At 43.6% G+C, this 25462-nt stretch overlaps 1 protein-coding gene and 1 long non-coding RNA gene across 2 annotated transcripts in view; one reads left to right on the top strand and one right to left on the bottom strand.

Annotated features, from left to right (window-relative positions):
* The window catches only part of LOC309609816, a 252719-nt gene that overhangs the window by 185233 nt on the left and 42024 nt on the right, over window positions 1–25462 (bottom strand). The gene's annotated exons all lie outside the window — the stretch shown is intronic.
* Window positions 4409–7941, top strand: PHLDA1 (pleckstrin homology like domain family A member 1). The gene is made up of 2 exons (XM_082351715.1): window positions 4409–6974; window positions 7413–7941. Exon 1 carries the CDS (start codon window positions 5824–5826, stop codon window positions 6946–6948), a length of 1125 nt encoding a protein of 374 aa, XP_082207841.1. The 5' UTR covers window positions 4409–5823; the 3' UTR covers window positions 6949–6974; window positions 7413–7941.

Raw genomic sequence — 25462 nt, 5'->3', positions numbered from 1 at the left:
TATCAGTACAGTGTTGCCTGCTCAAATGTTACTGAGGATTAGGAAAAGCAAAAACACAAAGTAGATAAGTGACGAGCTCACTTAGGGTTGAGTGGAAGGAGAGTCTAAATTGTAAGGGCAGGTAGGGCTTTACAATTCTGTGGAGGGCTTTTTGTGCTAGAGTAAGGAGTTGGGATGTTCTCTTATATGAATGGGGGGAGACTGAAAATTTTCTATCATAATTTAGGAATGGAAGTTGTAGCAGTGCAGCGTATTAGTGTGGATTCAAGTGGTTGGGCTATTACAAGAGCATGAATGAGAGAAATGAGAACCTAAAATTAGGCTGTTGGCACAATAGAAAGGACAGAGACAGCTGATTGACAGAGCTTGATCTGAAAATGGGTTGTAACAGCCGTTTTTTGAACACTTCACTATTCTCAATTGCTCTAAGCTGTGTTATACAAATTGGTCACTAGGAGGCATAGTTCATCAACTTTAGGCGAAAAGGAAGGCAGCTAGAGGGATGCATCTGCGAAGAAAAATAGTTCTGTATTCAATTGAAGAGTTGTTAACCTTTTCAACTCAGCGTTTTGGAAATAAGAATCTTTATAAAATATTTTTACTGAATAGAATTTTTAAAAATGAAGAGATGAATGGCTAAGAAGTCTAAATTGCAGTCTGAACGCAGGCCTTTATGCACTAATGAAGATGACTTGTATTTTCATGATTACTTGGCTTTTAACTATTTCTTAAAAGACATTTGAACTTTATCCAAATCTTTAATAATGATATTTTTCATGAGTTTCTACTTTATGTTGCAAATTAGGAAGTTTATAGATTAAAAGTTTTATAATCTTGTAATCAACTTGTAAATGAAAGTAAACACTTTATAACTTTCTAACTTCTGTTAAATGTCTAAGCCAGTATTAATGAACTTCTAAGCAGGTATCTGCCAACTAAGAGAAAATGCTATCAATTCAGTCCATTACTGTGTTGTTTCTTATTTTTTTTGATTACTCTTACTAGCAAGCAATAGGATGATGTATAAATACCTCTCAATATTAAGCTGCATGCTGCTCAGGAAAAGAAAGGTTTGTAGGATGTATTTTAGATAGCATTTATAGACTATAGTAGCATTTAAAGTTCAGAGAGGCCTAGCATGTACAGTAGTTAACTCAGTTTTTTAAAACTATCACCAGGGCTTCCCTGGTGGCGCAGTGGTTGGGAATCCGCCTGTCAATGCAGGGGACACGGGTTCGATCCCTGGTCTGGGAAAATCCCATGTGCCTCAGAGCAGCTGGGCCCGTGTGCCACAGCTGCTGAGCTTGCACCCTAGAGCCTGCAAGCCACAACTACTGAGCCCTAGTGCCACGGCTGCTGAAACCCGTGCGCCTAGAGTCCATGCTCGCAACGGGAGAAGCCACCTCAGTGGGAGGCCCGCGCACCGTGGCAACAAGGACCCAACGCAGCCAAAAATAAATAAACTTAGTTTAAAAAAAAACTATTACCAAATACATGTATTGGTATGGCAAGTTTTAGAGGTCTTTTCATAAATTCTTGTTACAGTTTGAAAACTTTAAAAAGTAGGATGCATTATGAAAAATCTGTCAAGCATTTGAAGACATTGATTATCTTTTTATGACAGATGTGGGCTTGTGAGTCAACCTAAAATTTCTACATATGTTGAGCTTCTGTGTGCCAAGAAATGTATTAGGTGATTGGGACACATCAAAACAATGATCTTTGACCTCTTGGAAGAACTGACATTCTCTAGGAATGGGAACAGAAATAAACAATAGGCATTATAAATTACTCAGTTGTGTTAGGAGGTAATACATGCTATGGGAAAAATTAAGGGAAATTGGGTGGTTGCAGTTTTAGAGTGATTATGAAAGGCCTCACTGAGATGACATTTGAGCAAAGACTTGAAGACAGTGATTGGGATGTCTTAAATAGATTATAATATAGATGGTAAGACAACAAGGGTAGAATCAGGGAGGCAAAGTTAGGAGGCCATGGCAGTATTTCAGGGGAGAGATGATCAAGGTGGTGATGAAGTGGAGAGAAATGGACAATATAGATGTGGTTTGAAGGCATAACCGATGGGATTTCTTGACTCAATTTGTGGATTGGGTACTGGAAAGAGAGTAAAGGATTTTTGCAATGCAGGCATGCTTCTAAACATTTGCCGTCCTGGGGTAAGAGTGCAATGGAGACGCCAGTGATTAAATATTTTAAAGTTTTGTTCTATGAAAATATGTCCCACACTACTATCCTGCCATATACAGCTTCACAAGTACCTGGAGGTCCAGGTTTGAAATTCAGATCCTTAAAACTCCTGTGCCAGAAGCTTCCTTGTGAGGAAGCTGATCCTCTGCCTGTGTCCCACTTTCCTTCCCATCCCTGCTTCTGAATTGTATGGCAAGGGGCCCCCTGCACGTTTGTGTGGACATCCTAGCCTGCATGTTCAAAATCTGTCCACCTACCTTACACACCAGTGCACACAATGGTCATGTAATACTCTGAAATAGCTGAGGTCATTTGGGCAGGGTATTTGGAATGAGTACCTGGAGTATAGTCTAGAACAAGTATGAGTTCCAGATAGACATGTAGTACTGGCTCTTCAAAGCACAGGGCTCCTTTTGGCTTGTTTTAAGGGCAGTACTACTCCAAGGGTTTTGGCCTGAGCAACTGTACAGATAGAATTGCCATCAGCTGAGAGGGGGACTGCAGGTAAGTAGAACAGGTCAGGGTGAGGAGATAAGTTTGGGAGTGCATATATTCTAGTTCTCTATTAGATACCCAAATAGTACTGAAGAGAAAGGGAAAAGGAAAAAATTCAATTTACAGTAACAGTGGCCTGGAATATATAAAAACTGAAGGCTATTTTTCATTACAGCCATTCTAACCAGCTAAGGCTCTTTAAAAAACCATGAACTTTGACTTCAGACCCTTACTGAACCAGTTCTACCCAGGAATTTGTTTTAACCAGTCATATATAAGCCTACGGACTCCATCCTATCCAGCATGCTATTTTTTATTCGTAAAAGCTCTATGAATCCTGCTTTCTATGATCGAAAATCCCCTCAGACTTTTCCCTCTAGTGAACTACTCAGTGCATGTCTTCACCAGTATGTGTTCCCTTGCCTGGGGGTGTTATTATTTTTTAACTTTGGTAGTCTTTGTTTTATTCTTTGGCAACAAGCAGCTGGATATAAGTTTGGGAGTCTTGGGCATATAGATCTTATTGAAAATGATAAGACTGGATGAGATCAAGGGAGTGAGTGTAGATAAAAGAACCAAGGGCTGAGCTTTGGGGCACTCAAAAGATTGGAAAGAGGAGGAACCTGTAGAGGAGACAGACAATGACCAGGGAGGTGGAAGGAAAGCGAAGCCATGTCCTCGAAGCCAGTGAAGAACTATCCTAGAGCAGAAGATGATCAACTCTCAGATGCTGCTGATAGGCAACTTGATGCAGCCGGCCATAATATCCACTTTGACTTAAGCCTTTTCAGACTTGTTTACCAAAGCAATGACTTGTTAGCTAGCTTTCTAAACTTTAGTAATTTTTAAGTGACATTTGTAGGTTTTCATTATCTACAACTGAAGTTGTGGGGTGTTTTGGAGGGGGCAGTTATTTCCTGTAATTCATTTTCTGCGCATTTATTTAATTGTCTTAAAAATGGTAATATGGCCATTTTGTGAGTTGGTGGTGACTGGTGAAATTAAGAGTAAAGTTGTCACCTATCTACAAGATTCCTATATTATACTACTGAGATTTCCAATAATCAGTTGCACTATGGTTGGAGAAGGCAAACTGTATACTTACTTCTGAGCTGTTCACAAAGTCACTAAGTCATGAAAATACCCAACTGGAAATTCTGAGTTTTCAAGTCTCTAATTATAACAAGTGGTTTTGAAAATCATGCTGCTGGTTGTTCAGACATTGTGAAGTAGCTTAGATAGAATGCATTTGTTGCATCCTGATAAACTGCAGAAGGACAGAAACACCAAATGTTGTGTTTCTCAAGAAAATGGCTTGGGCTTCCAGAATACATCTTAATGTTTTACCCACTTCAGTTTGTATAGTATCAATTTTCCATATGAAATGTCTTTCCCAACTACACCTGCCCTCAGAGACTCTGAATTACACATTTAAAGGAAGTATCCTTTCTAAATGAGCTCAAGAATGGCATTCTGTTAAAAAGATGAACAGCTGGTCATGTGGAAATTCTCTGGAATGCTCACTTGTCCTGCAAAGGCAGGGGAAAAACTGAGATGTTAGGTGCAGTGTTTGTCATTCATTGGTATACAGAATTTTTAAAAATGTAACCTTTTAAAAATGTAATCATGTAAAGAAATCTTTACATGACTTTGCCTTTCTCCTTAAAAGACTAATCCATCAACAATGTGAAGGCCCCGAGAGCCCACTAAGTGCAGTTCAGTGGGTCTCAGGATTGTGCTGGAATTGTCCCATTTGCTGAAACATTGTTCCTTAGATTAAGATTCAGGACCCTCCCGTGTTTAAAAGTTATCCTTTGTTCTTGATTACCTTGGGATAAACCTGGAATTTCTTAAGTGTGACGCACAAAGAATTTGAGTCTTGCTCTGCTCTCCAAGCTCATCTCCCACTTCTTCCCCTTTGAATTCTTTGTTCCAGCCTGATGAAACTACAGATGAGCTAAGCTCTCCCTTCTTCCTTCTTGAGTTCAAATAGCAGCCTTTCCTCTTACCTTGGCCAACTCTGACTTATCCACACCTGATTTATTTCTTCTTTGTGTAATTCTTCGTATATTCAGGGTCGGTACATAGTTGGGGTTCTCTGTTTACTTAATACATTTCCCCCAAGAGATTTGGTCTCGGCTTAGGCTCTTTATTCTGCCTTGTTTCCCAGAATTTCTATAGAAATTGTTTAAATGGAGTAGGAGGGAGCTAGGGGCGAGTACCGCATTACTTTCCCCACGTTACAGATAAATGAGATTACAAGAGATCTGACCCGTTAGGCGTTTGCAAAGAGAGGGACCCGCGGAGGCTAGCCTGCCGTTTGGAAGGCTAAACTGCCTTAAAGTGTTGGGACCGGGCATTACCTGAATTTGTCGTTAGAGTTGAATTACTGTTGTGAGATATTGCGGGCTGTACGGATGGGTCAAGAAGGAAGCTAGAGCGCTTGTGTCACGGGTAAAGATAGGCAGTGCCTGCGCTCCTGGCTCGAGAAGAGGAAGGCGAGATGCCATCCGAAGTAGTCCCCTTCCTCTACCCCTTCCAAACGGGACAGACGGTAGCGCTGTTGCTTTAACAATCGCCCCCTTCGGCTCCAAGAAGAGCTAGTTAGTGACCGTAAGCGAATGTGAGTGTAAAGACACCGTGTCCTGTCGGCCTTTGTGCACTAAGATGTTCACGTAGGGTCCGGGGAAGGCACGCTTCCACGGGACTCCGCGGCTCGCGAGCCTCACCCCCAGGCTCCTTGCTCGCCCAGGCAGCGCGAATCCCCAGGGCTGGGTTCCCGAGGGCAGAGGGTCAGCTTGGCGTACCAGGCACTGTCTGGTAGCTGTACCCGTCCTCGCAGCCCCATCCTCATTTTCTGAGGCTGTTAGCAGAGAGCCCCACCGGGAGGAGCGGCGGGACGGCTGGGGATGGCCTCTCAGCGCCCTCTGCGCCTCGGCATCGTTCGCTGGCCAGCTCGGGCGCCCTCGGCTGTGGCCCCGGGCGGAGGAGAGGAGTTTCCGGGGCTCGGGTCCCTGCAGCCATCCCGGGGAAGGAGCGCGGGAGCGAGTGGGCGGCGAGAGGCGGAGCAAGGGACGCGGGGGGCGTGGACGCGGCCGGCTTTGGAAAGGCCCCAAGTTAATGAGGCGTGCGCTGGCGGCGGAGTGCCTTTCGGAGCTGGGCTTTCCCCCGCGGCGCGGGCGCCAGGAGCCGCCTTTTCCGCTGGGTGTCACTCGGGGGTGGGAGGGATGGCCCATTCAAAAGCGCCGCGAGGGGGCCCAGCCAGAGCCCTTCCGTGAGCGCTCGCAAGAGGACGGCAGAGGCCCGGCGGCTCGCAGCTCCCGGACCTTGTGGCGCATCAGGACGCGGCTGCCCTGCTGCCCGGACCCCGAGGAGCCGCCGCCGCCTCCGCCGCTCTGCTTCCTGCGCGTTAGCCTCTTCTGCGCGCTCCGGGCGGGCGGCCGCGGGAGCCGTTGGGGCGAGGACGGCGCGCGCCTGCTGCTGCCGCCCCCGGCCCGGGCGGCTGGAAGAGGAGAGGCCGAGCCGAGCGGCGGCCCCCCCTATGCCGGGAGGATGTTGGAGAGCAGCGGCTGCAAGGCGCTGAAGGAGGGTGTGTTGGAGAAGCGCAGCGACGGGTTGCTGCAGCTCTGGAAGAAAAAGTGCTGTATCCTCACTGAGGAGGGGCTGCTGCTCATCCCGCCCAAACAACTGCAACACCAGCAGCAGCAGCCCGGGCAGGGGCCGGTCGAGCCATCCCAGCCCGGAGGCCCCGCTGTGGGCAGCCTCGAGCCGCCCGTCAAGCTGAAGGAATTGCACTTTTCCAACATGAAGACCGTGGACTGCGTGGAGCGCAAAGGCAAGTATATGTACTTCACTGTGGTGATGGCCGAGGGCAAGGAAATCGACTTTCGGTGCCCGCAGGACCAGGGCTGGAACGCGGAGATCACGCTGCAGATGGTGCAGTACAAGAATCGTCAGGCCATCCTGGCGGTCAAGTCCACGCGGCAGAAGCAGCAGCACCTGGTCCAGCAGCAGCCGCCGCAGCCGCAGCTTCAGCCCCAGTCCCACGCCCAAGCCCCGCCGCAGCCACAGCCGCAGCCGCAACCCCAACCCAAGCCCCAGCCGCAGCCGCAGCCGCAGCCGCAGCCGCTCCATCCGTATCCGCATCCGCACTTGCGTTCGCACCCACATCCGCACCCGCACCCACTACCGCTCTCGCAGCCGCACGGCCAGCGGCTTCTCCGTAGCACCTCCAACTCTGCCTGAAGAGGGCAGCACCCGGGGCAGACGAGGTAAGGTCCCGGCAGCTCGGCTCCCGAGGGAGGTTCCGAGGAGTGGGGCTGGGGGTGGTAGGAGTAGGAAGCCTTTTCCCCGGTTCGGATCTTGGGTGGAAAAATGAGAAATTAATGCAGGTTTCTGGGAGGCGGAAAGAAGGGAACAGGCTGGAGCCGGGAGAGGCCGGGCAGAGAGGGGAGGGTGCGGGGTTCGGGCCGGGCAGGAAGGTCTCCTGATCGCCCGCCCGCCCACGCTGACCCACGCGTGTTCACTGGTGCGCACCCCAGCGACGCCGCAGCTTCTCTCCTTGTCACCAGCGCCACTTGAGTGTGTCTGGGGACTCGAGGGAGCGACCCCGGTGGCTTTCTGAGCTCGCTTTGTCCACGGGACAGGCCCGAAGAGAACTGGGTCTTGTAGGAGTCCGAGCTACTTCAATCCGTGTCATTTCTTTCCAGGTTGTGAGGACTTGAGGAAGTGGGACGAGCACCTTTCTATTGTCTTCACTTGGATCGAAAACAAAACAGTCGCCCCGCCCGCACCAGACCAAGTAGTTTGGACAGAATCCGACCGATAGCTTGCGATTCCTCTTAGTTTTTCTGCATACTCTTCATCACAGTGCAGGAAATGATTTCGAGTCCAGAAGGCTTTATTTATGAACCTTTGAGAGGATCTTCCAGTATGGTGGACCTTTTAGGAGCGATGATGTACTGTAATGTTATTTTAATGTATTTTGATTTATGATTATTTATTAGTTTTTTTAAAAATGCTTGTTCTGAGACATTTCTGAATGTAGGCCATTTTCCAAAAAAGAAACTTTATTTTCAAAAACCTATTACCTAGTAAGTTCTAATCTTGGGAAAGAAGAAAGTAAAAGGGCGGTGAGGAGGAACACATCAAGAATTCATTTTCAGAAGGTCTGACACTTAAATGTTATACCAGGTGGTTGAAATTAAACTCTGTGATACTACGTGGAGTTTTCTTTTTTTTTTCTTTTGAGTTTTTTTTTCCTTCGACATATATTTTGTGTAGAATGGAAGTTTAAAGAAGCTAAATGTTCAGAATTGTGTAATTATAAAAATCGAATTGCTTTTTCTAAAAGGAAATCAGTAGTAATGATAGCTGATTGAAAATATTTCAAACATAACCCAACTGATGGCAAGATGATCATATCCTGAATATACCAGGAGGGCTGGGTCTGCTGTAGGAAAAGCCTTTCTTAGATTATCTATGTGTGAAGGGTTTAATAAGGAGTTTTCTATGATTTCTGAGTATGAATGCATTAGGTGTTTCATTTCAAAAAACATAGTGGGGGGAAAAGAACTATTCCACTTGTTTGAGAGAACATTTGTGCTCTTATCCACAATAGAGATTACCCTTCTCCAAGAGCTTTGCACACTTGATGTGAACCACATTTTCTGGCCCTTTTACTTTGTTCTAGAAGCATATTCTAGAATCTCATAGTTTAAAATACAGTTTGTAAATATTGCAAAGGACTAGGAGTCATAGCTTTTTGTTTTCATTCTGAGAATAATGTTGATCAGAGACACCAGCTGTTTTGCTTTTTATTGCTCTGTGAGAAATCCAAGGGTTATATGTTTTGTTGTTAGGTTAGCTAAACTCAGAAATTGAAAAAGGAAGGACTTGATAAACACTGGATTTGCAGTAAGAAAACAACCCCAGTCTTGTTTTAGCAGTGACTTGTTCAGGAGTCTGGGGGGTTGTGGGGGGTGGGGGTGGGGGGGAGGTGGGGGAAGAGCATGTGCTTTTAAAGGTAGAACAAACCCTCTTCTGTGTTAAATCAAAAGGATGGTCAAAATCCACAAGGGCAGATGCTACTTAAGTTTAAAAAGAGCCCATAGATGCTACCAAATCCTCTTGCGGCTGAAAATCACTTCCTATCTGCCTAGCTTTACTAACGGGTCTCTGTTTTCCATCATCTTTTCTGCAAAGTCTGGATCAGTATTTTTCCAGCTTCCAAATTGGAATGGTCAGTATTGGGCCACTGGTAAGTTCTATAGTCAAGAAATGAAAATAGAATTTCATGCTAGAGATATCTTTATTCTCCCTCCATCTAAAAAGGAGTTTCAAGGTCAAATTACTTCTCAGTGCAATATTTAAATGACGAAAATTTGAGATCATAACTCAAATCCAAAAAGTGGTAGGGGAAATAAAAGTCAACCAAATGGCAAGCAGAATTTAAGTGGACTCCCACTTGCACAGGCTAAGTTGCAGTTGTGAAAAAATGTGTATATGATGGGCAGCTCAGAGAGCAGATCTCAAGAGTTCTTAAGTCAAGTTCGGTTTGATTTCTTTGGAACCACTGCTGTGCTTTTTAATAATGCCTCATTGTACTGTCATTTTAATACATGCAGATCATGTAACCCCAATTCAACCACAGCTTTTTTTTCCAGACAGAAGGATTTTTCTTTCAGATTCTCATGCTATAAAAAAATTACAATCCATACCAAATACTTTTAAAATTAAGATTCTTGTAGGCTTTTAAAGGCACTCGTATGTTGTTAGCTTACATACCGGCTAGGTAGTGTTGTCAAAAAAAAGTATGCCCAGTCTCCCTCGTGGCTGCTAGAATTTTTTTCTTTCTCACAATGGCTCTGGTTTGTAATGTGGCCACTGGAATCATGGTTCCTTGTATTATCTTTCCACAGCCTTAGTCCTTGCTCTGCTGTGATATTTATATTGAGTTGACCCTCTCAGAGACTCTCTAGTCTGAACCCCTCTTAGCATTTAACTGTGAAACCTCAGAAATTAGAAAGGAGAGGAGTAGGATGGGTTTTTTTAAATTTAACACTTATTATGGCTTAATAATTTTTCCGGAACAACAACAACAAAAAATGAGCATACTTAACGATACTCAGCAAAACAAAATACAAATGCAAATCATATAATGTGTTGGTGGCTCTATTTTACCTGTAAGAAAATGATACAAACCACCTAGGGTATTCTGAGGCCTGACAAATCACCTTCATGGAGAAAGGTGATTCTTCTTTCAACCCAAGAAAAGGAAGAAGGAGAAGACAGGGCCAGTAGAAAACCCACCCCCTTAAATAAACATAAAATGTAAAAAGTTGGAAAATTAAAAGGAATGTCCCATCTGGAAACTGAACTTTTTGTCTTTGAACTTGTGTTGGCACCAGGCCTCTTACACAGTGAGTTCAATGACTATCTGTTGGGACAAATGAAAGAAGGAAAAAATGTCTAACTCCCCAGCACCCAGGAGGGTGATTTCTCTGGCCTCACACAGTGCTTCCTTCTTTACTTGCTCTCATGCCATTCCCTGAGGACAGCTACCACGGGACCGGCTATGCATCATGACGGAACTCCTCGGACATACTTTCTTAGTGGAGATCCACATGGATCTGCATATGCCCTACGGGGAGTGCTGAGGTCAGAGAGCAAATGGCTATAAAGGGCCCTTTCAAAATGAACATTTCCCTCATAGAGGAAGGGGGATTCTCTCATCATGTAGAAATCAGACCAACTTCATAACTTCATTTCACGTATTTTTTTCAATGGAGGTTAAAAAAAAAAAACGAAGCCCAGTTGTTGCTTAAGAGTTCCTCTTAACACGTTAGCACCGTTAGGAAGTCTGGCTTAAGCTGAGAGGCCCGTTTTAACTCTGTATTGCTCTCATATTCCGAACACTATTTCTCTTAAAGACTCTTCATTTAAGTCTGACACTATATGAGTTGTTGCCAGTGTGTGGGTTCAAACACATCACTTGTTTTCTGTCCCCAGGGAGAGTGACTTGGTTTTAGCTTGGCTCCAAGTGTTTACAGTGTCATGTTCGGTGGCAGGTTTACAAGAGGGATCTAAGACGAATGAAACCGGAGCAATCTCATAGAAAATAGAGCTTTGTAGGATGACGATGGGCCTGTGAACATTCGTTTTCCTCTCTTTTTTGTAAATGTCAAACTAATTCGTTTTTGCTTTACCAGTAAAATGCCCTCAGTAGAATAAAATTTAAATTTGGGAATTATAGAGCTCGATGAATCCATCAGTGATTCTTTCAAGAGAAATACACCTATTTACCTAAAACAACCTAAGATGTATTAATTGTGGAATTGGGTTGGATGGGTTTTTAAGAACTATTTTCTAAATTCTTGACACAGTTTAAAGGGTGAATTTTGATCTGCGGTGCAGAACAGCCAATCTAGATTTACATAAGATTGGATGACAAAGTGATCTGTGACTTTGTTGGCAGGACTCCATCTGCCAAATGGAGTAAAGGATCCAACAGGGTTTCCTAGAAAGGGCATTATTGCCCAATGAAGGAAGCAGAAGGGCCCTGGACCATTAGAAGCAGCTGCATAAAAACTACCTGTTCTGAAGCTGGCCTGCTGGTGATCAGCTGGGTGGTGGGGAAGGAGATTTTCACAACAGGTGGTCCTTCCAGACCATTGTATTTATTTTGAGAAGAAAGATAAAACAATTGTCTGTTACATTGCTTAAAATTTCAGAATATGCAAATACGAGCTTTGAAAAGCAAGCATCACCATGTACCAAATGCTTTACAAACTATCACATTTGTGAACTTAATGAAGTGGTCGTCATTTGTGTAAATATGTCTCAAATGATTTTGGAGAGATGTGATTTATTTTTCATATTTTCAAAATGCATTCCATTTCAAATAAAGTATCTATCAAGATGACTGACCTGTGGACCTTTTGAAGGCCTTGTTCACCAGTCACGTGCGCTGCGTGTACCTGTGGGAGCAATGTTCTAAAGGGCTTGGCCATTGTAAAGGCCATGACCACTCTGGGAAGAAGAAGACCATCTTTTGAGGTTGGAAATTTATTTTAAAAATTACCTAGTCATTTTGAATATAGGGTATAGAATTTCACTCAGGTTATTTGGTGAAATAATTATTGCTTTTTGAATGCTAATGAATTTGAGTTGAATTTTTCCATAGTGCCCAGGGGACAAGAAATGGTCCCTAGTGAATTAGCTTGGAGGCAATTCCTTCTTGAGTTCCAGAGAGATTTGAGTCCTCCTAGGTCCCTTGAGAGGGTGAAGCCTTGACTCTAGGAGAATCATCTTTCAAGCTGGTATCTATAAAGCTTCCTGTTTTGTGTTGAAAGCAGAAGAGAGACTCGATTCTTTTTTAAAAATATTTATTTACTTATTTAGTTAGTTATTTAGTTATTTATTTTGGATGCGCCATATCTTAGTTGCGGCACGTGGGACCTTTAGTTGCGGCATGCAGACTCTTAGTTGCTGCATGCATGCGGGATCTAATTCCCCCGTCAAAGGACTGAACCCGGGCCCCCTGCATTGGGAGCGTAAGCACAGAGTCTCACCTGCTGGACCACCGGGGAAGTCCCGAGACTCGATTCTTTAAAAGAATATGACGTATCTTTACTTAAAATCTCCATTGACATCTAAAAGTGCTTAAATCTTCAAAGACTTTAAAATAGGAAATTTGAAGACATTTTTTATCTCTTAGCATAGTCTTACATTGAGAGCTTTATTACTTTACTGTTTTTGTTTGGTTTTGTTTTCTTTTTTCATTTGTCTACTTGGTTATGTGGAGGTTTTCTTGCCCTTTTGGAAGTCTGAGGTCTTCTGGCAGCGTTCAGCAGATGTTCTGTGCGGATCATTCCACTTGTAGATGTATTTTTTATGTATTTGTGGGAGGAGGTGGGCTTCATGTCCTACTCCTCCGCTATCTTGATTCCTCCCCTGTTTGGTTTTGTTTCTAAAGAAGAAATGAAATCTGAGAAGACCAATTACTGCCATTGTGAGGGAATTTCAGGGGTACAATGTGAAATAAATGTGTGAAGCAGGCAGTAAAGCAGGGTTGGTAAGAGTCAGGATTTGTGAGTACATGGGTTCAAGTCCCAGTTCTACCACTTACAGGCCATGTAGAACTTGAGTTACTTAACCTCTTGGAAACTCAATTTCCTCCTCTGTAAAGTGGAGTTAATAAAGGTTCCCACCTTCTGGTTATTGAGAAGATTTAATAAGTTAGTAAAAGTGCTTAGAACAGTGCCTGGTGTGGCTATGAAAGGAAGCTCCCTGCGTTTTAGGGCACATAAGCAGGTTTGGGGATCATTATAACCATGTGAATATATAATATATGGTGTTTTAAAGCTATGAATTGTATTTTCTGATACCTCAGCACTTCTTTTAAATGGTAAGAACAGTATGATGGCAACATTCTTGTTTTCAACTTTGAAAAAAGACAGAAAAGGCATTATTTATAGTACTACTATTTTCATTTGCTTATCGCTTTCCAGTCTCCGTTCACATGCTTATGTATTTTAAGTGAGTTACAATGAAACGATCAGAATACTCATATATGCGCCTGGAGAGGGTGCTGCGGTGCTCCACCCAGATTGCCACCTGAGGACAGAGAGGGTACTCGGTCCCCAGATATGAGACTGTTGGTGGCTGTCATGATGTCAGTTAGCCCTTTCACTGGAATTGTCCTCAGCCTTGTCTCAGGGAGAGCTACCTTGCCCTAGGACATACCCCCTCCTTGGGTGCGATTGGCCTATGGGGAGTGGATGAAGACCAGGCCCTGTTGTCTCAAGCCGGACAACTGTAAAGGGCCATCCCGGCTCCAGTACTCCCTGGAGAAGTGGCTGAGGCCTGTCTCAACAAGGAGGTGGCCTTGGAGTTCAACTTTCCCTCTGCCCAGTCCTCTTTCCCTTTCTCCTTCACAGGGGAGGTTCCCAAGAACACCCCCCAAAACCTCCTGCAGTCAAACATCAGAGTGTCAAGAACCTGTTTCTCAGGGGATCTTGTCTATGACTCTGTGTGTGTGTGTGTGTGTGTGTGTGTGTGTGTGTGTGTGTGTGTGTGTGTGTGTGTATTTCCACCACCATGCTTCTGTAGGAAGGCTGGTGGTGTTGGAAGGGGGTCTACAGCATAATGATTAACCTTATGCTTTAGAGTAGTTGCTCTCAACCTGGAGTGATTTTTCTCCCCCAGGAGACTTTGACAATGTTTGGAGACATTATTGGTTTTCATAACTGGTGGTAGAGGTCAGGAATGCTGTCAAATATCCAACAATGCGCAGGACAGTCCTCCATAACAAAGAATTATCCAGCCCAAAATGTTAGTAGTGCCAAGGTTGAGAAACCCTGCTTTAAAGTCAAAAAGTCTTGATTTTATTAGCTGAATTCCCTTGGGCAAGTGATTTAATTTACTTCAGCCTCAGGTTTCATGAGTAAAATGAAGACAATGATTGTACCTGTCTCATGAAGTTGTGAACCCAAAATCAGGTAGTTCGCATAATGAGCTCTCACTGTTACTGTCACAAAGTAAGCATTCAATACATGGTAGCTATCACCCTCATTATTATTTAAAGTGGTAATTTTAATGACAGCATAATATCCTATTGAGTCGATGTATTATTTAATTCATTTGCCTATTGTCATCTAGTGAGTTTCTGTTTTCATGCTGATTTCAACACTCCTGCAATAAATATCTTCATGCATACATCATATTGAGAAGAACATGGACTTGGATTCTAGTTCTGACTTTGTTTAGTCTTGTGACATTAATCTCTGAGTCTAGTCTATTCGTCTGTAAGTGAGAATAACAGCCTTGCCCTTGGGGAGCTATTATGGACATACAGCGAAGTGGCAGTGAAATCTACATGAGTTCAAGTCCTAGAGCCACCATTTAACCGCCTTACTCACAGTGAAGCATTATGTAAGTGAAAATATTATTATCTGGATACCATTTTAAGAGGGATTAGATATTATATCTATATATTTATTATACTTACATATCTAGATATAGATATAGATATTGTGTGTGTGTATAAAACACATATGTGTATTCCAACCCAAATAATTTGGATTTAAGAAATAGGATGTTATCACAACTAGAAAAATAGCATCCAGTACTCCCTAGTTTTTTGTAGAACTTGAGCCAAATTTATATTTGTATTCAAGTGGAAGGAATCATATGAATACAACATTACAGCTGTCTAGAATTATTGACACAGAAAAACCTGAGTAATGAACTCACTGGCCACATGAATCTATTTAGCAAGGTGTTCTTCCTTGCCTTGCTTCTTTCTCAAAGACCTTGTTGGAAACCTTCACCACATAGAAAGGCAATAAATGCCATGGCATGGGTGCTCTTGACCCCTGGCCTTACCTGCCTACAGAGTGAGTCAGGTTATCAAAGATGGCACAGGGTGGGGCAAGAGGGCTTTGAAGATTTAGATGCTCTAGGGTGGGCTGTAGATGTAGGCGGGTCTCCTTGGTCTGAAGGTTGTTCTAAATCTGATTTTATTTTGAAGGGCTTATTAGGACCTGAGGACAGAAAGGACCGCTTTGTCACCCCTTGATGCAGAGTCACAACTGACTGCTCTGAGATAGGGTCCATGTGGGAGTGACTTGCTCCCTGCCCCGGGCATTCACCTGAAGTATTGGATGGTTAGTTAGATGCAGGAAATGAAAACTTGAAAAAATAGCCGACGTGGTTATTTGCATCCTCTCAAACCCTGCCAAATTCATTTCTAACAGAGTGGGCAAACATACTCCATAGTCCTTTAAGACCTGACAGCCTGTGCTTCTGAAGTAACTGATAAATGAGTATTCAACTCCTGTACAGAAAGCAACAGGAAATGACTCTTGAGGAGTTTGAAAGTTTTGATTAAGTCGCTGTCCTCCTTTGGCTTTCTCCTGAAGCTGATAGTTCATCCGGTTGAGTTCCTATTGAAGCTGACAGCTCAGTTATTTTGCAAGTATTTTGAACTTTGCTGTAACAAATTCTACCCAGTGGTGTGGCTTACTCTGTCAGGGCTGACTCATCACCTCAAAAGAGCAGACCGGCTTTGTGAGTCATCACTGTCAAAGAGGCCAAACTTGTAATAGTTTTAAGCATATTCTCTTTCTAGTTTTTAGCTGCTGGAGACGTGTTCATTTTTACAAAGCTTGGTTCCAGTTTTGAAACACATACCTGTCTTTAATGATCCTTCCAAGTAATTCCCAGTATATATACATTTGTGGGTATGTACATCTATGTATGTCTATATGTGTGTGTGTGTGTGTGTGTGTGTATTTGTACATACACATACACTTTTCTTGCTAGTAACGTTCATGGCCCGTGAAGGTGGGATGGTCAGTTGTTTTGTTGTGGAACTTGACATCTGAAGGATTTGAAACTGCACCGAGCAGAGCTGGCTTCCGCAGAGCTTTCAGCATCCTGCTTTGAGGGTTAGTCCCACCCTGCCTAAACCACTATGACAAAGCAGTGGTCTGTGGTGGTGCCAGATCCCCTGTGTAATTTCCTGTTGCCGTGTTTCGACACCACCACTGAAGAGAATGACTGGTCTCTGTGGGAGACGATTCGGTGACTTAGTTTCTTACAGCAAAGGAGATCCTTAAGGTAGACAACAGTGTGAGTCGTGTTTGCAGGAGTGAGAGTGAATCTTATCCTTGCCACAATGCACTGGCTCACTATAGAATAATTGTAATTATTGCCTAGGGTTCTAGTTAAAATCCCTGATGCCTGTAAAAAGTGCTGCATAGCTACCACGAGACCTGAGCTACATGGCTGTCTCGACAGCCTGTGGACCCTGGTTTGTATTTGCTTTCTATGCAGTGGTGAGCAATAATACCTCTTCTCTACCTGTATAAATGGTAAGCTGAGATCAGAGCTGAAAACAGAAATTTAGGAGTTTCGATAAAGTCTCATTCATCTCTCCCCTTTCTGCAGAGGAAAAAAATGAAGCCAAGAGGGCCAGTGACCTGCCCTTGGTCACACAGCCAATTAAACTCAAAGACAGGATTAGAACCCAAATCCGGCTCCCTTGATCCTTAATTAACGCTCTTTCCACTGTGGCACTACTTTGCAAGGCTTGGAAGATAGTTTATGTAAATTCAAGATGTTATTCTTGCAGATAATCACTCGAAGTATTCAGACATCACATCTCTTCCCCCCCCAAAATATAAATTTTTACCTAAATTATATAAACTGTCTTAAAGTGTTTATAGATATTGAAAATAAACTGTTTAATTCTACTGTTTTATTTTTTTAATAAATTCTTTTATTTTATTTATTTATTTTTGGCTGTGTTGGGTCTTCGTTGCTACGCATGGGCTTTCTCTAGTTGTGGCAAGTGGGGGCTGCTCTTCATTGTGGTCCGTGGGCTTCTCATTGTGGTGGCTTCTCTTGTTGCGGAGAACGGGCTCTAGGCGCAGGGGCTTCAGTAGTTGTGGCACGTGGGTTCTGGAGCGCAGGCTCAGTGGTTGTGGCGCACGGGCTTAGTTGCTCCACGGCATGTGGGATCTTCCCGGACCAGGGCTCGAACCCGTGTCCCCTGCATTGGCAGACGGATTCTTAACCACTGCGCCACCAGGGAAGCCCAATTCTACTGTTTTAAAAAGTGCTTTGTGACTTAGTCTTTCCAAATATAATCCATGTGGGTTAAAAGAAACCTTAAGCAGGAAGAAAATTTACAAAAGAAAGCAATATTTTGAAATGGGCATATTTTAAAATACAGTTGTTAGAATATATTCTTTTTCAAAAATTTTTTGAAAATCATTTATTTAGAACCTGGGCTAAAAAACTGCTTGCAGTTTATTTTATTACCTGGCTCCTAAAATATTCATGGAATGTTTCTGGTGTTACTAGTCACCTCCACATACCCCCCAGGTCTTGAAATTATCTCTCGAGCTGAAAAGTTGAAATGATTTGAATGTTTATACGGTTACTTGAGGAAATAGCTCACTGGCTTTTCTAGCTTCTCTGTGTAGGTGTCAGGGGAAATATTCCCTGAAAAATGTTTATGGAGGGTAATAGATCCATAGGTATCCATGAAATGCTAGATGGTGGTAAAACTTGTTGCTGCCCTTCCAGGGAATTAGGTGAATGTAATTCACGTAGCCCAGAATTCAATCATAAATAACAGTTTATGACCTACCTAGGACACGAAATACCCCAAACTAGACAACTTGGACAAGATTTCAGAATTTGTAACCTTTAATGAGATGACAGGGGAGAAAGAAAGGAGAGGGATCCCTAATAAGTGTATGTATTCCAGAATCCACTAAACAGGTTTTTCATTCAAAATTATGTATGCGCCCCGGGTGACGCCATTATTTCCTCTTACGTAAAATGACCTTTTACAGGACTTCATTCATAGCACTTGGCTCCGGAGTCACAGCATTTGTCACAAGGCAGCGGGTTGCCTGCTTGTTCTTATGCAAGTGATGACTGGGAGGGCTTGATAGGGAGTGATGCTGACAGCCTCTCTCTGACAGCAGATTGTCAGCATTCCTGACCCGGGCACTCCAAGAGCCTGGGAAAACACGTTGATTTCAACGTGGCTTTAAGAAACAATATCCAGTTGAACCAAATGACTGTATAAAATAGGTACACAGAGCAGCTTTTGTGGGATTAGCTGCTTCTTGGTGCCCCTAAACAAATTCATGACAACGTTGGTATCATAATCAGGGTACCCTCTTATTTATATGCATTTAACTTGACATATAAAATCAAAACTCTTATTTCAAACTTAGTGCACAGAAATTGACCAACAGAACAGGGATGAGAGACAAAGAGTGTTTGTGAATTCGAAATATGGAAAGAATCAGATCTGAAATGGGAGGGTGGGAGTTATAAGGGTTGGCAAGAGGATTCCACCCTCCTGATGGGCAAGGCAGGAGGATCCAGGCAGGCCTGGGAAGCGAAGAGATCTTGCAGGAAAATGGAGGGGAAAGGAAGACATTTTTCTAAAAAACTTCTTCAATTCTCGCTTTCCCCAAGTAGCAGTGAAAGTTTCTGTTTTTCTCAGGATGTATGTAAAGTTCCTATGGACCTTTAAGGCCTTGGTTTGTTTCTCACAAGTGATTAAGAACACTACGTTTTAAACAATGAAAATATTTTAGAGGAAAAGGGGAGTGAAGAATTAAGCTTTCTTCTCTCTTTTGAAGACTTTGTTTCCTCTGTAAGTGGGTCTCTGAAAAAGGAAATTAACACAGAATAAAGTGAAACTTCTGCGAGTTTTCTATAGGCTCAAAGCTCTTAAGAAACGTTTTCTGTAATTTGATTTGAGTTTGAAAATCTAACAGTCATTAGACTATTCCCTTCTAGATCCTAACCTTAGAATAAGGAGTGTAGGGTATGGCGGTAATCATACCTCTCCCACAGGATTGATATAAGCAGTTAATTCAGGCAAGGTACCTAAGTGCTTATCCTAGTGCCAAGTTCATAGCAAGTGCTCCATAGAGAATGGCTACGATAACAACAATGAGACAGTGCGAGGTGTGTGATGGGGCGTGTAAGACGGTTTTTGGGGCCAGAGGCCAGACTTTCCATGGTTTTTTTGCACTTTTTTTTTTTTTTTCGTAAAAAAAGATAATGTTTTATTAATAACACACTTTAACAAAACTGGTTGCTAATTCAGATATAAATAAAACAATATGTACTTTAAAATAAGAATTAGGAAATACAGACACCTATATAAAAATTGGAACTATTTCTTCAGGTTTTATCATATTAATAAGCCTGATTCTACTCAGCAGATTTAACTGAAAAATAAACTTAAAACTACTTTTTCTCTAAGTAGAAGGTGCTTTAAAAAAAAATTATGTGCAGGGCACAGTGGCAGGCCTACAGGGATACAAATAAGTGTAAGTTGTAAGGTTTGCTCTACAGGAACCTACATCTGAAGCAAAGGGAAGATGAGACATAATCCTATTGGTGGTGTAGCACTAATCATAGTACTTCATAAAGTATTAGTAATAGAAGTAGCAGCAACTAACATTTATTGGGTACTTACTAAATGCCAGGTCCTATACCACATGTTTCATATAGATTATTTTATTTATTTATTATAAAGATCAGCGTTGGATTTGATTGTGTATAACAGGTGATTCCAAATAAGTGTATTAAGATAAAGATTTACTTCTCTTTTATCTGAAAGACGTCCGGAGGTGGGTTGTCCAGAGCTGGTATGGTGACTTTTTGGACCCAGGCTCCTTTTATCTTTCTCGTCCACCATCCTTGGTATACAGGGCTTGTATCCTCACAGTCCAAGATGGCTGCTGGAGTTCCAGACACTGTATATGAGTGCTAGACAGGAAAAAAGAGGAACTGGGAGTGGAGCAGAAGGGAACACCTTGGAGATAAATAATTCTTTTTAGAGAAATTTTGGAGCCCCCATATGATGACTTCCAATTACAGCTTATTTTCTATCCAAAGTTGCAAAGAAGGCTGGAAATGTATTCCTTCAGCTGGGCACATTGCCATCCCAGACAAAATCAGGGTTCTGTGAGCAAAGAAGAAGATGAGAATGGTTATTGGGAAAGAAACTAGTAGTCTCTGCCATAGTTCTTATCACCTTCCAGTTAGTAGATAAGAAATTGAGGATTAAGAGTTGGAGAAATTTACCAGCAAATGGTGGGACCAGGATTGTCATCCAGGAGTCTAACTCCACTGCCTTTGTGTTTGACCCCGATGCAAACTGTGTCCATGTGCTGGCATGAACATGCAAATAGACCTCTCACAGAGGTGGGAAGATGCTTAGAAATATTAGCTAAAAGTCTTTTACGTACTTTCACCATTCTTACTAAGGTCTTAACATTTTCCTTTCAAATACGGTACTGTTGTAATGATGTTCAATTGGTTCTTTTTTTATTTTTCACTTGGTTCTTTTGAACCAATTTAAATAGAACACAACTGATTTTTAAAACAGAAATATGTAGTTGCTTTGAACAATTTAAATAGAACACAACTGATTTTTAAAACAGAAATATGTAGTTGCTTTCTGTGTCTTCATGTCAGAGTCATATTGACATTGGAGAGAGAGAAGAAAGATCTAAGGTTCTCAGGAATCTGGAGCTCTAAAGCTAGTCTCCATCAGTGGTGCTTTTCCAGCAGCCAGCCCTATCTATCACCATTCATAGATTCCATGACAAGATCCAAATCAGGGAAATAGAAGAAGAAATGAATGCTTTTTATTCATGCTAAACAGGAGGAGTACCTTAGTGTTTATTCTACCCTGAGAGTTTCTTATTCTTTAGGGAGTTCCTTCAAGGGTCAGCAAAGAGTAGTAGAAAGAATCCTGGATTCTAGGCTTGGCTTGGCTGCTAACAAGTTGTGAGAGCCTAATTAGATGATTTTTGCCTCTCTGGATGTCAGTGTTTTGTTTTTGTTTTTGTTTTAAATTGAAGTATAGTTGATTTACAGTGTTGAAAGAATGTATATATTCTTTTTCATATTCTTTTCCATTATGGTTTATTACAAGATATTGAATATAATTCCCTGTGCTATACAGTAGGACCTTGTTGTTTATTTTATATATAGTAAGGACTTTAGTTTCCTCATCTTTCAAGTAAAGATGTCTCAATTGCTCCCTTTCAACTATAATATTTGTAATCCTTAGATATTTTGAGCCTCAATTGCCTTTGGAAAAGAGTACAGACTTTGCATTTGGAGGACATGAGTTTGACTCTTAGCTTAGCCCCTCATAAACGGTGTGACTTTGCACAAGTCACCTAGCGTTTTTGAACTACAGCTTCCTCACCTGTTGTATGGGAATAATGAAACCTGTCCCATAGAGCTATTGTGAGGATTGAAATAAATAATATACGTGAAAGCACTTTGCACAGTAGCAGATGATCACTAAATGTGATCAATAAATATGTCATTAACCCATACTAGCTCTTCCTTTTTACTGCTTAATGCTTAATATCTACTTTATACCAAATTAAAGAAGAGAGAGAGAGAGAGTTTTTATGTCCTCTCTGCATTGGGAGAGACAAGAAAGGAAGGGGTTTACAGTTTATACCCATAGATCAAAAAATGTTTCTCTTCAGTTCGTCTAGTGAGTTTAGATACAACACCAAAGACCGCTTTCCCCACTGGGAAGCCTGTGTCTATTCAGGCGAAACATCTAGGAAGAGTTTGTCTCCAGTGTCTGCTAAAGAGCATCCTTGTCTCATGACCTCTTCATTTCAATCCCTGGAACCACGGACAGCAAAAATCTCTAACAACTTACAAAGCCATCTGTCTTTATTTTGTGCTTTACCCCGCTCCTTCCTTTGGGAAAAAGAAAACTACAACAAGGCATGCTACTCTGGGGGGTTTTGGTTTTGGTTTTGTTGTTTTGACAGCCCAATGTGCCTTCAACTCAACCTCCTCCGACTCCTATCCAGTGAAAACCCAATGGTACAGTGAGATCTACTGATCGGAGTGATGACAGATACTAAATGATGCAACTACCTGATTACGCTCTAAGGTTGGAATGTATTCTCACGTGATCTAGAATTATTTTCTACTCCATGGCCTGAAATGAAAATGGGTGCTTCTGAATGACTTGATGTAGGCAGAAAATGTGTTTAAGCTGAATCTTCTATTACTTTGAACACGTTAATGAGCTGCGTTTTACTTCAGTAATGTAACCAGGGAGAATAACGATTGAGGGAGTAACACAAATTGAACAATAATAGTTGCTATTTTCCGAGCATTTTTATTTTATGACAGGTTCTTTATCATAATAGTGCTATGAGGTGTAGGTATTATCTCCCTTTTACTGATAAGAAAACAGAAGCTGACGGAAGTTAAGTAAGTCCCCAAGATCAGAAGACAATGATACGGGACTTCCCTGGTGGCGCAGTGGTTGGGAGTCCGCCTGCCAGTGAGGGGGATAAGGGTTCAAGCCCTGGTCCGGGAAGATCCCACATGCCGCGGGGCAGCTGGGCCCGTGCGCCACAGCTACTGAGCCTGTGCTCTAGAGCCCGCGAGCCACAACTACTGAGTCTGTGTGCCACAACTGCTGAAGCCCGTGTGCCTAGAGCCCGTGCTCTGCAACAAGAGAAGCCACCGCAATGAGAAGCCCGCGCACTGCAATGAAGAGTAGCCCCTGCTCGCTGCAACTAAAGAAAGCCTGCGCACAGCAGGAGGGATCCAATGCTGCCAAAAATAATAAATAAAGAAAGAAATTTAGAAAAAAAATATATTTTTGCAAAAATAAATAAATCAATAAAAAGAAGACTGATGCAGATCTGTGAGACTCCAGAGGCCCTTAAGCCTTCCACAGCTTCCAGCCCTTCAGAGTGAGGGCAATGGGGGAGTCCAAGCCCAGCAGGGCTCACTTTGGGGAGAACGGGGCCTGGCAGAGGACAGCTTCACGGGCCACTGTGACTTTCTGGAGAAGAGTGCCTTGTCATAGGCCATCCCACAGTTTGCAGATTCTCTCCCCAGACCACCCTGCAAAGCAGTCTGTGTGCTCTGAAGGCATCATTTTATTTATGGAATGACGAGGTAGTGGATCAAGGGGAAAAGACATAAAGACTAGTTTCACTTAGCATTTATTCAAGAAAAACACATGCCTTTATAAGGAATGGAATGGATGACTTGTCTTCCAACTACAATGACAGTATTACTTCCTTGTCGTCCCAGAGACCCCCACCTTGCCAAGCCTCAACCTTGGGCCATAACCGAGGAAAACACATGAATCACAGTGAACGGAAAGGCTGGTGGACGACTGTCCAGCCAATGGAGTGAGGACACCGGCACAGAATCCAAGCAGAAAGGAGCTCAAATTGAGGCAGGGGGATGGGACTCAGGAGCTGGTCTACTCACCACTCAGCCTTCACCTGGTTCTCACCATCACTTGATTTCATTAGTTTTTTTTTTTTTTTTTTTTTTGTAATTTATCAGAGTCTCCTCTGGCCTTCTTGCTTCTCCCTTTCTAAGAAGATAAGCACTTTGAGGGTCTTTGTGGCATCGCAGATGTGATGCTGTCCTGTAGCCCCTCCTTCTCTGGCTCTCATCTGACTGCATCCTACCCACAGGCAGGTCCTCTGGCCACAGTGATGTCACTGGGAGACCCCTGAGGTCGGTTTCCTCCAGCTCCTTCATCGTTCCTGGGCACTACTGGGTTCAGGCCTAACCCTCAGGGCCCGGGAGGTGAAGGCAGTGCTGACACCATACAGAAGGGGTGCTGAGGCTCAGTGTGGGAGCACAGGCCCATCTCCTTCCAGCTTTGTGTCTCATTTGCCTTTAGAGACTGCGCGGAGCCTTGGGTCAGAGCTGCCCCTCAGTCTGCAGGCTGAAGGCGTAGGAAAGGCTTTGGAATACATGTTGCTCCTCAGGTCTGAGAGCCACCTGCTTGCCCTAAAGGACCCCTTCCATCTCCCTTTGGGAGGAGGTGGGGGGGTGTGTGGAAGACGTTTTCCTAGGAGGATGAGTTTTCTAAGGAATGTAGAAGTTATAGAAAGGGCAGAGATGTGAAAAGCAGGACAGACTTGGCCAGGAAGCAGAAAGGGGAGAGATTCTGAGTGGAGATGCAAACCCCAGTTCTCATCAAGAGAAGATTAAGGGCGAAGAGCCGAGAAGGGTAGTGAGGAAGCATTCACATTTTTACCTGGTTCTATGTGTGCCTTCTAGAGCAGCTGATGGTGTTGCCCAACAGAGAGCATCTTCCTAGGAGTTGTGCTTCTGTACTCCCCACTCCGCCACACCTCCGTCTGCCTGCAGCCTCACCTCTCCAAGGCCCTCGCCCCTGATGTCTGGACAGTCCACCTACTATGTGGACGGGGACCTCATCTCTGACTCCTGCCCACAGTCTGAGCCTCTCCCGGCCCACTCCGCGCCATCAGCCCTGGCACACGTCTGACCACTTAACGTGAGGGTGCTCAGGGCAGTTCCCAGAAGGAGGCTTCTCTCGTGGAACACCTGGGACTTGAGAAGGCCAGGATTCCGGGAACGGAGCAGCTCCGTTTTCCTCGGTAGCAGGCGTGTACAGCTGGCGTGCGTGATAGCGCATCACCAACAGAGAAAGAGGCTGGGGGTGGAGATGAGGTTCCGTGGAGAATCAGAGTCACAAATGGCTGAGAAAAGACTGAGGCCCAGTGGGGAACTGCAGGTGGGAGTCAGCACAGGTGGCAGGCAGGGGAGAGGGGCTGACCTTGTCCTCGTGAGTGTCATGGTACCGTTAAGAAATCCGAATGTCCCCAGATCCCCCTGACGGCAGAGATAACTTCGGTTGGGCAACAGTGGTGTTTGGTTTGGCTCCCTACCCACTTACCTTTGCCTTCTCGCCTCCTTTCCTTTGAAGGTCTAGACAGCTTGTTGGATGCTTGGTGTTGACCCTTCAGTCAAAGCCATTATCAGCATGACTCTGTCATAGCCGTCTCAGTTTGTCCCTCCCATGGCCGCCAGGACCTTTTGAGATTCCTGGAGTTGAGTCATCCACTGAGGACCTTAGAAAGGCTTCCCTGGGCCGGGGCCAGATGTCATCTGACAGCAAACGTGATAGTCAGGTGTCTCAACATAGGTCCTCACGCAGGACCTGCCCTGAGCTGCCTTCCCTCCTGGGGTGATCCCTGATAATCAGTTCATCTCCTTTCCTACCTCCTGCTCTGCTCTTCCGGGAAATCAGGAGAGCATCTGCTGACCCTCTTTGCTCAGGAGGGCTAGCCCCGATCGCCTAGGTGTCTGACTGTCAAGACCAAAGTCCCTTTGCTGCTTCTCCTGGGAGGCTTAGGGGTTCTTCACCCAGATAGAGGAATCC

Source organism: Balaenoptera borealis, assembly GCF_965194805.1.
Source record: "Balaenoptera borealis genome assembly, chromosome: 13".
NCBI lineage: Eukaryota > Metazoa > Chordata > Mammalia > Artiodactyla > Balaenopteridae > Balaenoptera > Balaenoptera borealis.
Note: the sequence above shows the minus strand (reverse complement) of the source record. Positions and strands in the feature narration are given on the sequence as shown.